Below are 12828 nucleotides of genomic sequence, written 5' to 3'. Positions count from 1 at the left end.
TCTATGTATAGTGTATGTCATTTCCAATTTGGATTCCTTTTATTACTTTTTCTTCTTTGATTGCCATGGCTAGGAGGCTGGTATGCTATTTCATTTCCCTGCTTCCTCCTTCCTCTCAACCTAGACAGATCCTATCCCTGATTAAAGGAGCAAGCTGAGTCAGTCTCACATCTGCACACAGCTTTCCTTGAACACTCTAGGCCTCATCAGCCATGAATCATTATTTAACTGGTGTATATGTATCTGGTTTCTCTAAAGAGGCTAACATCCTTGGGAACAGGGACCATGTTTACATTTATTTCATAATTTTCCAGTGACCTACCAACTTCAGCACAAGGCACACAGCTGACCCCCCACTAAGTATCTGTTGACTAAAACAGATATGAATTAATAAAAGTTTTAAAAACAAAAATTCTCAATTGTACACTTACGGGGGATTCAAATGGTAATTTTTTTTAGCCATGCCGCACAGTTTGCAGGATCTTAGTCCCCTGACCAGGGACCAAACTCTGGCCTATGGCAGTGACAGCACTGAGTCCCAACCACTGGACCACCAGGTAGGCCCTAAAATGGCACATTCTGTGTTATGATATTTTAATACAACTTTAAAAAACACAGCCAGAGTACAAAGCACATACAAAAGACTCCAATAAAATTATATCAGATGAACTCCTAATTGGTAGTCCTAGCTGGGGAATCAAGTCTCATGGCTTAACAGCCTTAAAAATGAAACCTCACTCAAATTTAAGAGAATCTAGTTAGCAAGGCAACAAGACTACTGTTGAATAGGCAAATTTTCCTATCCAGAGGTCCCCAATCTGGCAACTTCCACAGTTTAAAAACATATGGGCATGTGCACCCACATGCTTCCCTCTCGCCCTCACACACACATGTATACTCTCTCTCTTTAAACAGCAAAAGCTTAAGAGTCAATTCAACTTATAAACAAGAAAAAATAAGAATTTGACTGAAACCATAAGAAATATTTTAGAATGCAAAGAACTCTACAAAAGGCAGATATTTACAATATAAAGCCTATGGTCCAAAAAATTCCACCTAAGTCACCTTTTATTGATCATTCGCATCTATATGGCAAAAGACTGTAAGTTAGGTACTCCATGAATAGTTAATTCTGAAACCCCAAGTGAAAGGAAAGTATAAATGTGTAAAATAGCGGAAATGATCCATTTTTTATACCTTATGGAGTTCTGGGAATAAGTCTAAATCAGCATGCCGATTTACTAATAAGAAACACGTAAGACAGAATGTCAGAGGTAGACAGGTCTAAATGTAGACGTATCAATTGCCTTTGAAGTCAAAGACAGGCAGAAAAGAAAGTGACACTACAAATTTTGTTTCTCCTCAAAACAGAGAAGTGTATAGAACAGAGCTTCCATTTTTCCCACAAGCAAGGTGCTTAAGTAAATACTATCCAAGCCCTTTGTTCTAGTTCAATCAAAAGTGAAAGCGAAAGTCGCTCAGTCTTATCTGACTCTTTGCAACCCCACGGATAGCCCACAGACTTCTCCAGGCCAGAATACTGGAGAGGGTAGCCGTTCCCTTCTCCAGGGGATGTTCCCAACCCAGGGATAGAACCCAAGTCTCCCACACTGCAGGCAGATTCTTTACTAGCCGAGCCACTGGGGAAGCCCAGCTCAATTGTGCTTCTCCTAAAGACCCAGAGGAAGAGAAAAGTCAAGCAAAGGGAAACAGTTTACAGCCATGCTCCTTTCTTCTTTACCTTAAGCTCACTGAAGGACTCACTAAAATGTTTCAGATTAAACGTTAACCCCATTTCTTCAAACTAAACAATGTTATTAGACATCAAGACAGTGGCTACCCTTGAGCTGTGGCTAGTGGAAGAGGAACAGCCACTAGAAAAGGCTCAGGCAACTTGCGGGATTCTTTCTGGAAATGTTCCACTTCTGGATCTAGATGCTGGGTTACTTGGATGTGGCTTCATGAAAATTCATCAGGTGTGTATTTCTTCGTACACTTCTCTGTATATATATTATCCTTCAATAAAAACTTTTTTAATTAAACTTTTTTAAATTAAAAACTATTGCTTCTTCAAGGTCAATGTTTATGAAATGCTAAGTTTTGACAGATACAAAATAACAATCATAAGAAAAACACTCAAAAGCGTTTTAAGGTAGTAATTCTCAAAGTATCAACTTGAGCTAAACAAAGCAAATACTGCCTTTTATTTACACGCCATCCATCATTTCACAGCTCTGTGTGCTTGATATATGTCAAGAAGATGGCTGAGGGCACATATTATCACTCTTTATGGACCTAGTCAGTAACATTTATCCCATATTTTCAAGGAATGACACATTTTGGAATAAAATTCTTTACATTTTAAACCATTTTAAATGGAAATGCAATGGTTTTTTTAAATGCTTATTTTAGTAAAATGAAAATAAGTATTACTTGCCTACTGTTCCGGAGAAGGCAATGGCACCCCACTCCAGTACTCTTGCCTGGAGAATCCTATGGATGGAGAGCCTGGTAGGCTGCAGTCCATGGGGTGGCTAAGAGTTGGACACGACTGAGCGACTTCACTTTCACTTTTCACTTTCATGCATTGGAGAAGGAAATGGCAACCCACTCCAGTGTTCTTGCCTGGAGAACCCCAGGGACGGGGGAGCCTGGTGGGCTGCTGTCTATGGGGTCGCACAGAGTCAGACATGACTGAAGCGACTTAGCAGCAGCAGCAGCCTACTGTTCTACACATAGTTATCCCCTGCAGTATATAGTGCAACATCCTGAGGAGGCCGCTGTGTGCTCAAGGTGGTCCTTGCAACACCTGCCCCCTGGGCCTTGCTTCCTGAATCCCCCACTGGTCTCTGCTCAGCGATGTTGAGGGCTTCGGGGTTAACTGTCCCTACGTTAGTTAAATGACTTCCGACTGCTAAAGCCTTCAGCCTGTCACTTCTCTGCAGTAAACGGTCTACTTCTACCATCTCATTCCCACTCCTAATTGTTACACCTTCAAAATTCATAAATTCCTCTTAGGAAAGAACTGGAGGCTTTCTGAAACCAGACAGCACGGTTGAGTAAGTCAGTAACCTTATTTTGTCATAAAAGTATGTAGTTCTGTGTGGACTGTTTCCTTTCTACTCAGGAGGGGAGTTTTGCTCCTTTCACCGTTCACTGAGTTTCTACCTGGTGGGGGAGATGATATGGTGGTGAACAAAACAGTCTCTTCCCTAATGGACTTTATAGCCTGGGCCCACTTCCAGAAGTACAGCTTCCCAGTTACAGAACCTGTATAGAAAGGAACTGAGGCAGCCCTAAAGAGACATCACGCTCACTCCTAAAATTCAGGTTAGTGCTCCTTCCCTCTTAAAACATTTCTCTTAAGACCATTTCCAGAGAGTCATTTCATAAGAGGCAGAATAACTTCACAACTTAGGGCTGAGTAACAACAAAAATTGTGTTGTTTTCACTCTGACAACGTCGCTGTCTCCCAAGACAGGGACTGAAGAGGGCCAACACTCAGGTGAGGAGGTATCACAGAGGGCCAGGGAACGGTGTGGGCTTCCCCTTCTCCTGGCACGCAGACCCCGATCCTTATCCACTGAGTGGCAGAAAACTTAACTACATTTCTTTTTTTAATTTTAACTCTTTTTTTTCCTTTTAAAGAGCAGTGCACGTTGCTCTTGTATGGTGAACCATGTCCTGTGCGAGGAGGGAGGGGCTCTTTCAATTACGCAGAGGCAAAAAAAGGCTAAGTACTAGTTAAGCTAAAGCCACCACCAAGTTAAAACTCCCTTCTCAACTGAAGTGATATATGGTTATGTAAGAAGAAGCTTTTACAAAATACACATCTCCCACCACGCAGGGATGGAAGAAGAATCTGTAATATGTTTATTTTGAAATTCTACCTCAGGTAATTCTGATAAGCTTCTACCTACTGTGAAAATTACTGAGCTAAAAAAAAAAAACCCTCCCAAGGCCAAGCTAGTCCATAAAAAAAATCTAAATATTTAACTTAAAGAATAAGAGAGTGATTAAATGAATATAAATGTAGATGAAAAATATATTTATTACTCCCCAGTATGCAAGCAATTAACCCAGAGAAAAGACAGGCCACGTTCGCTCTGTTCGTCTGATCTGGGCCTCAGTGTTCCGGGCACTGCTTCTTTCACAGCATGAGTGCTAGGTCAGAACTTCTCCTAAAAGCATCACATTCAGCAGTATTTGCTGAAAAGATCTGGGGGTGGTGCGGGTGGAACGAACATTAAAAACATTAAATGCACTCTTTAAAAATTCTTACTTCAGGAAAAAAAATCACTAAATTCACATTGTAACTGTGAAGGTGAATGCTGAAGATTAAAAATTAATTGAAAGAGTATTCTGTATATTCACACGTAAACACAACACGTCTATTTTATTTTTTACTGCAGGTAACTAAAAAGATCAGGTGAGTTGTTAAAACTGCAGTGTTACTTAGGAAACTGGGCAGGTCACTATGTCCTTGGGGCAGGAATGTACTTTTAGGGGAAGAAAAACTTACTTTGAGAAATACATGCATGTTTAATAGAACCAATGTTGGCAAAAAATAAATAAATAACTGAAGTGACTGCTTTAGATTTAGAACAAAGATGTTTAAAGTCATTCCTAAGGAAAGAAAACAGTCTTCTGTCAACAGCAAGCTAATTTTTAAGGAATGGTTCACCTTCAAAAAGCACTCATTTTAAAAACTCACTGAAAAGTTCACGTTTTGGTATGAAATAAAAATAAAATTTATTTTAAAAAGACATTTGCTGTATTTTTCCTTTAAAACACACAAATAAGTAACATCAGGAAAAAACTATTGATATTTCTAAGGACCAAAGGTCATATACATCATATATTCCAATTATTCTCCTCAATTACTAATCTATTCACCTCAATTATTTTTAACAAAAATTTATGGAGGCCTACACTGTGCTGGGTGCAGAGGTTACACACAAAATGACTGAGCCAAGGGCCCGTCCACCAGGAGCTCACAGCAGAGGGAGGGAGGCCGACGCATAAGGTGATACGAGACACTGAGCTGTAATCAAGGAGCAAGGAAAGTGAGGGGGAGAATGAGGGAAAAGAGGAGGAAACCTCAGGAGTACAGACCCCTCCTCACATGTGATTTTACCTTCAGGGTTAAGTGACATTTATTAGACACCCAGTCGGGGAAATATATCTTCACAGACTTGCACGTTTGACAGGACCCAGGCCTATGACGCCAGAAACAGGACTGTCGCAGTGAGGAGAGAAAACCACCTCCCGATCAGAGGACACAAAGGAGGTTTTAGGAAGAGATCCTGGCAATCCCACTCGTGTTTTCACTCAAACCAAACCTTCAGCAGTTTGTGACAAACTGCTCGCCAGCACCTGAACATTCTCTGTAATCTACTTACTTCCCTTTGCTGGGCGAAGGCTGGCATCTCATGCCACCCACAGGAGCAGAACAGTTTCATATCCCTTGGAAGGATGGGTATATTACAGTAGCAAAACAAGAGAGAGAGAAAATGCTTTCATCATTCCATACCTGGCAGTAAGATGCCAGCTGGCTGAGAGCTGCTATAAACAAGACAGTCCAACAGAGGACAAAAGATTCCAGAACTGTGCACTACAGAATGCAAAGTCCCGGTAGGAGCGGGCAGCCATATGGATTCCTAACACATGACTGAAACCAAGCGCTGAAGAGGTGAGCGAGAGCTACTGTGCATCACAGCATCCCCAGCAGATAGAGGACTAATAAAAGGTTCTTTCCCCTAAGCCCCGAGGTAAAACCTGAGGCTGTTTACTATGGCTCCAAAGGTCAAAATTAATAGCATGAATTGAGTCTTCTTTTTGCTCTTTGAAACTCCTTGTCAAGTGGCACAGCCAGCTGGGCACACAACTCTGATATGCAGATCATAGCGTTTGTGAACAGATAAAATGAATTACAATGAGTGCAGACTATCATATTTCAACTAACAGGAAGGTCTCTCTCTCTTTCACCCAAGCACTGTCCAAATGCCTTCTCTTATAGTCCACTTGGGGTCATTTTAAACACCTCAAGAATCTATACTAAATATTCGTTAGCAAATGACTCTGGAAGCCAACTCAAGGTTTGTAAAACTGCAGTTATCCTTAGAACAGGGTAGTGTAGTTAACTATATAACAAAAGTAAGTATTAGCTACCAGTATGCTAAATATTCAAGTATATTATTTCATTTTGATCCCGACCAGCCCCCAAAATATTGATATTTTCATTTTCAAGGTGAGGAAATTGAAGTACGGGGAGATTAATTCTTTTGCCCAGGTAAAAGCCAAGACTCTTATCTGAGTCTGCCTCAAACTAATATGAGATTAAAAACTTAAAAGAAAGAATAAAAGAAATGGTGATATACTACAAAGTGATCACCCAAAATAGAGGAAAGATCAGGAAAGTCGAAGAAACTCAAAACTGCCTCAAGATATTCAAAAACTACAACCGGCGACTTGTGCATCATACAAAGAGATGTAGCAATTTATAAGTTCCAGTTATGGTTCTCTAAGACAATAATGGTTTAAAAAAAAAAACTACCTTTCAATCAATAAATCTCTCATTTTGGAAAAAGCTGCCTACAGCTCTAGTTCCTTATTACCATCTGGGGCTGTGTCCTTGGCAGCAATACCAGCGCTTCTACCGGAACACCAATCACACCATCTGCTGTTTGAGCAGCAGCAATTCTTAGCACCGGCACCCCGTCTTACTACTTTAATAGCAACAGCCCAATACCAGCAACCAAAACAACCAAACCCAAACAGCTGGCTTACGAATTTTATCTATATACACCCTGCTCACGATCCAGCTACCCACACACTCACCCATCAACTCTGCCCATTTGCCCACCACTAAGTGCTGGACCCTACTGCTCTCCTCCTCACCTGCAGCAGTTCTCCAATGCTAAGAGAAGCCCAGCATTGTCCCTTCTGTACAGAACTGTGCTCACAACACCCAAGCACAGGACAATTATGAAATGGGCTTTCCCGTTAAGTGCATTACAAAGCATCAGTCGTAAAACCATATGCATTTCGGGCAATAGTTTTCAACCCTGGCTGCATGTTAGAGACACCTGGGAGCTCCAAAATACTGCCAGTGCCTGGGCCTCATCCCAGGCCAATCAGATCAGGATCCTGCCAAGTGGGGGACCAGCCTGGATATAATTTTTTTTTTTTTAAGCTTCTCAGGTGATTCAAAAGTACAGTCAGGGCTGAAAACCAGAAAACTTCAGTATTTCTAGGGTGGTATTTCTGAAAACCTCTTAGCCCACAAATGAATTAGGTGGTACAAAGACCACAAAGGTTCGCTCTCACTGCACCCGCCATCTGCGTGGTATTAAAATGACACATTGATCACATTTCTCTTAAAATCACTTCCCCATTATGTCTTGTTTATGGCAATGGAAAGGTAACAAGAGAGTACCTTGAGGTCACTCACTGCCCCCAGCAGCCCCCAAGCCTCCCTTGGAGAAGGCTCTAGCAGTAAGGAGGTGCTTGAGGAACCCTCCTCTCTCGCAGCTGAGTGTTTGGGGGGGAGTTGAACTGGTCCCATCCAGGCAGGAAGCAGCCTCAGCTCAGTAACCCGACAGGAGGAAACCTTCACAGTTCAGGCATGATCATCAAACTCTTTGTGCTCTTACAGGAGAGTAATTATAGGCATGTGAAAAAAGGGAAGCACTCCCCGAGGAACTCTTCCTCACATGCTTCCCAAGAGGCAGTAGGGCCATTAAAAATTCCATGATGAAGAGGAAAAACAGCCTGGGAACAGCCAGGAGGCAATACAGCAAATTAATACACCAGGCCTCCTCGGGGAAAGCTGTGATAAAACAGGAAACACTTCTCTCTTCGCAAAATAAAATTATACCGCTAATGATAACATAGTCACCACACACACACGCACAAATCGTTCTAATGATGGGTGTGAAATTCCCAATGCTGCCCAGATGCTTTGAAAGGAATCTTTACAGCAAATAAGATGGAACAAGAAAAAGACAAAATTTCCATTCGAAACCGTTTTTAATGTGGTCACTCACCGGCCTCTTCCCTGCCACCACTGCTCTTTAACATCCTTCCCTAGGTGCCAGGTTTTGTTAAATGGTCCATTCTTTGCAAAGCCCACCATCCATTTCTGAATCTGATAGCACCCGTCAGCCACACTGGAGCTAGGCTGCTCCTTCTCTGCTGACCCCTTGCCAGGCAGGGACCTCGCTATTAAGGAAAACAGGGAGCCCCGTGCGAAGTGACTCATCACCCACATTTCCTAAAACCTGTGGAGGTCACTTATGCTGACCATTTCTCACAGATCGGGGGTTCCCAAACTTTATTGCTCGTGCGCCCTCATCAGTAAAAAAAATCTGAACACTCCTTATATATGTAATACATACACATAAAAATATGTGCTGCTAGACTAATATATGTATAACTTAAAAAAAATTTTAAAGCATAAGATAATAAATAAATGTAAGTTTAAAAATGTTCTTCCCGTGCCCCAAAGAACCTTCATGTTTGCAACCCCGCTTTGTATCCACTGACCCAGGAATGATGCCAGGCAGGACAAGCATGAGCTGTAAGTGTCCACACTCTCCCATCCTGCTTTCAGCAACAGTCCGAAGCAATAAGCACTATTTCCACAGAGCTGAGTGCACCAGAAACACAGCCTCGGCTTCCTTATGTTTCCAAGTCTGAACGGCTTGGAAGAGAACCACAAGCACGGCCGGTAAGAGAACAAAGATAATGATGTGGATAATGAGATGCACAAAGAAACACGAAGCTCACACCCACTCCAACCAGGATGAGGCCTTAAAGGCAACAGGAGGCCTGACAAAGGCATGGATATACCAATCTCAGCACAGCTCAAGGCAGCAGAAGTCCGGGGAGGAGGACAAATCGTCCACTTTCAGTATCTGACATGACATGGTTTTACTCACAGAGTCTTCCTGAAGAGCACACGTGGACATTATTTTATTTGGTATTAAAATAAGTAGCTGGAGGGCTGCTTTCCTATGGACTGAAATTTCATCTTCCAAGACAGCCTGAGCACTACCACCTCTAAGAAAATCTCCCTGAGCCTGAGTGAGGAGCTGCTCTTCTGAGTTGCTATCACTCTGGTGCACACAATACCTGTCATTCCTAACTGTAGTTGTCCATTTCTACACCTGACCCTCCCATGAGGATATAAGCTCCTTTAGGATAGTATTAAATATTTAAACAAAGTACCTGGCACATAATAAAGTGTAAGGAAGTGAAAGTGTTCGTCACTCAGTTGTGACTGACTCTTTGCGACCCCAGGGACTGTAGGCCACCAGGCTCCTTTGTCCGTGGGATTTTCCAGGCAAGGAGGATACTGGAGTGGGTTGCCATTCCCTTCTCCAGGGAATCTGTCCCACCCAGGGATTGAACCCGGATCTCCTGCATTGCAGGCAGATTCTTTACCATCCGACCCACCAAGGAAGGCTTCCAAGGAAGGCTTCCCAGGAAGGCACATAGTAAGGACTCAGCAAATGAATGAATGAATGATGGCTAAACAGCATGCGACTAAGAAAAGGCCTTACAGTAGTTTACTAATATCCCCTAATTTTCCAAGCTCTTACTTAACACCATGCGTGATAGTCTCTTTTTTCAAAAGATTTTTCCTACTGAAATACTACTTTTCCAGTAGAAGGTCTGGCAGGCGGTTATAGTGCAGAGTTCATTATTATAGGCCATAGCAAATATCCTAACTATATCCATGAAAAAAATCATTTCTTTGTGCAGCCTGCCCCCCAAATCTATGAATATATCCACTTAACAATGTGTTAGGAAGAATAAAGAAAAAAAAATCATTGGAACCTTGGAAAGAAATTCTTTGTGCCACGAGAAATAATAAAAGTTCTATGGTTCAGCCTATTAGCTGCTCCTTATGCGCAATAACCCACTAGGGCATGCCATCATAGAAACCATATTTACTTTGCATTCACCCAACTTGAGAGAATGTATATTCAGAGGCACTGATCTCATTCTGCTATGCAAGTGCAGGATTTATCCTGACAAATTCATACTGAATGCCCCGTAAGCGCCAGACACTGTGTTAGGCGTGGGGGACGGATGTATCAGGGAACAAGACAAGGTCCCAGCACTCTGAAGCTTATAGTCTAGTGAGAGACAAGGGGAAAAGTAAGAAGAAAAACAAAACAACAATAAAGTCATTAGAGACTGTAATTAAAGCTCTAAAGGAAAGAGAGAACGAGCGGTGAGAGGTGCAGGCAGGTGCTTTTACACAGGATAGCCGGAGGGGGTCCTCCCAGAGGAGGTGGCCCCAGCTGGGGTGAGAAAGAGCCAACCACAGGAAAAGCTCTAAGACGGCAGTCCAGCAGAGGGAACACGTGTGAAGGTTCAGCGGCAGGAAAGAGTTGTGAATCTGAAGAATAAAACAGAGCTCCCAGGCACAGCTGGATCTCTCTCTCAGTGAGGAGGAAGCAGTCTATGAAAGGAGGCTGGACAAGAAGGCAGGAGTCAGATCACAGAAGATGAGTCAGAACTTAGGTCAAAGCTGAGTTTTTAAATCATACAGTAAGCCAAAGGACCACAGGAAAGATAACTTCAACACTCTGCCTCAGTTTCTGCCTCTCTAGAACAACTCCTGACCTCAAAAAGTTGCTGAGAGATCAAAGTAGACAGTATACACTAACATACTTTAATCTGAAAAGGCTTATAAAAGGACAATAGTATCATCTAGAAAAGACAGTCACTAGGACACAATTACCTGGCAGAGCAGTGCGCTGGTGAACATCTCCGGTGAGAAGCATCAGCAAGAACATCCAGGGAGTAAAGGGGAGAGAGAGGATTAAACTGCAGAATAAATGAGATTATTTCAGTAAGGCTTACATGAAACAGACCTGATCCTAAAGGGCTACCTGCTGCTTGCTTACTTTTCCCCTTTGATTATTCAACTCTCCTGTCACACCACAGACACCGTTCAATCAATCTGTGCACAGTCAACAGTGTGCCCACAAATGCAGCGTGACTAATCGAGCCAGCCTCAAAAACAGGCTAGTCCTTGGTAAGCAGCAATTTTTCACAAACTTCTGATACATAATAATTACTTAAGCGGCAGAATCCAGTACTTTCTAACTGACATAAAGGGAACTTATGCCTACTGATTTGCAGCCCTTGTTCCCAAGAATACTAGCATGAAATTACCTTGTCCTTATCCTGGCAGATGTTTCCAGTGAATAACTGGTTAGCACAAACCAGCAGCAGTGTAGTGGAAACAGAACTAGATTAAGAATTAGAATATCCAACGTTTAGTTCCAGCCTACCACTGAGTTGTCATATACTAAAAACTACAAAATCTCTTTGGGCTTTACCATCCTCATCTGTAAAACAGATGTATCACTATCTGTCTTACCTATTTCATGGGATTACTGTGAGGGCTACATAAAATATTACTTTTGGTTTAGAAAGTAATTTCAGTTTCTTATCTGTAAAACACCTATTCGCCTCAAAAGGGGGTTGTAAGGATCAACTGGGAACTATATAAAAGTACGTCACTTTATGTTGGCTAGCCTTCTTTGGATTTTTTTCTACAATAAATACTCCTCCCCCCACATTTCAGAAATAAATATATATGAATACTAGAAGAACAGCGAATGGTGTTAATCATTTCAAAAGAACTTAAAAAGTACACAAATTAAGCAACTGTCTGTCATAGAGGTTCCAGTTCCAGTGCTGTATGACTTTGGGCAAATGGTTTAAACCTCGTTTGTAAATAATCCATCTCATCTGTAAATTAACAGATCTGGATGAGATGATCATCATAGGTCTCTTTGCCTTTAGATTCTGATGCAAACACAATTAATACTCTAGCGTCGCAGTTCCCAAGCTGTAGTCTCTCACATTCCACCTTAATGACTATCTACCAGCCACCTGCTCTACTGCTTGTTTCATATTCTCCTGCGTATTAAGCTTTACTCAGCATTGTCATCACTATATTTCTGTGAAATAACAAGTTTGATAAAATGATTACATTTTTCTAATACAAATTATTTTAACTGAAGTAAAAACTGTGTATCCACATGCCATCTAAAATCATATAAATTCATACCAGTTAGGTCTATCACTGTTCTAGTTCATTTTGAAATAGTAACTTCAAGGCGAAAATGCCAAGTCTAAAAAGTATTACCAACTTATTAACAAGATAATAAGCAGAAAAACCAAAAAACCTATCAGTATTCGTCTATTTTACAACTAATCATCAAGATGAAACAAACTCTCTCCCAACAAAACACAAAAGGCTAGGACATTAAAGGAGCACACTAAGAGCCACTGCCAGCAATTTTAAAACCAGGACCCTTATACAGGCCTGGATACGCCGAGGGCCCCTCAGGGGTAGCCAGAGAAAGGAGTAAGAGGCTCTAAGGCCTCAACCCCATTTCAGCCAAAGCAGCTCTACCTTCTCCTGCTTCAAGTGTTTAGGATTCAACATTGCATTTCTCAGCATGGGATGCTAATACTGAACTAAAAAATAGGCAAATGAAGTTCATTCTGATTTTTTACTGCAAAGTTCAAAACCAGAATAAAAACTGGATTCCTATGAAATATGTTACACATAATAAACCGAAGATCACAGTTGAACCTAAAAAGGTGAAGTGACTCTTGTTCTTACTAGTGGATACTAAGATACTTTTGGAAAACAGTTCTCCAAGAAAATCAGAATAACATAAGGAACACGAACCTTACCTCGTGTGCACAAGCAGAAATGTGAGGAAAATCAGAAGCCAAGGCTTTATTCTTTCTAAAGAAAAGGAAATCAAATGATAAAGATGACAAAGAAAA

At 41.5% G+C, this 12828-nt stretch overlaps 1 protein-coding gene across 12 annotated transcripts in view; it reads right to left on the bottom strand.

Annotated features, from left to right (window-relative positions):
• GPATCH2L (G-patch domain containing 2 like) overlaps positions 1-12828 on the bottom strand; it is a 61400-nt gene that overhangs the window by 17696 nt on the left and 30876 nt on the right. For 3 of the 12 annotated variants that reach the window (XM_055538723.1, XM_055538729.1, XM_055538721.1), the window contains exons 7-9: positions 12728-12787; positions 11194-11269; positions 10757-10842 (exon numbers count right to left, since the gene is read on the bottom strand). In XM_055538723.1, coding sequence (XP_055394698.1) covers positions 10757-10842; positions 11194-11269; positions 12728-12787 — 222 coding nt within the window. The remainder of the gene's footprint in view (positions 1-10756; positions 10843-11193; positions 11270-12727; positions 12788-12828) is intronic. The other 9 variants (XM_055538728.1, XM_055538730.1, XM_055538722.1 and 6 more) reach the window with 6 other exon arrangements.

This window comes from Bubalus kerabau, chromosome 10 (assembly GCF_029407905.1).
Source record: "Bubalus kerabau isolate K-KA32 ecotype Philippines breed swamp buffalo chromosome 10, PCC_UOA_SB_1v2, whole genome shotgun sequence".
Taxonomy (NCBI): domain Eukaryota; kingdom Metazoa; phylum Chordata; class Mammalia; order Artiodactyla; family Bovidae; genus Bubalus; species Bubalus kerabau.
Note: the sequence above shows the minus strand (reverse complement) of the source record. Positions and strands in the feature narration are given on the sequence as shown.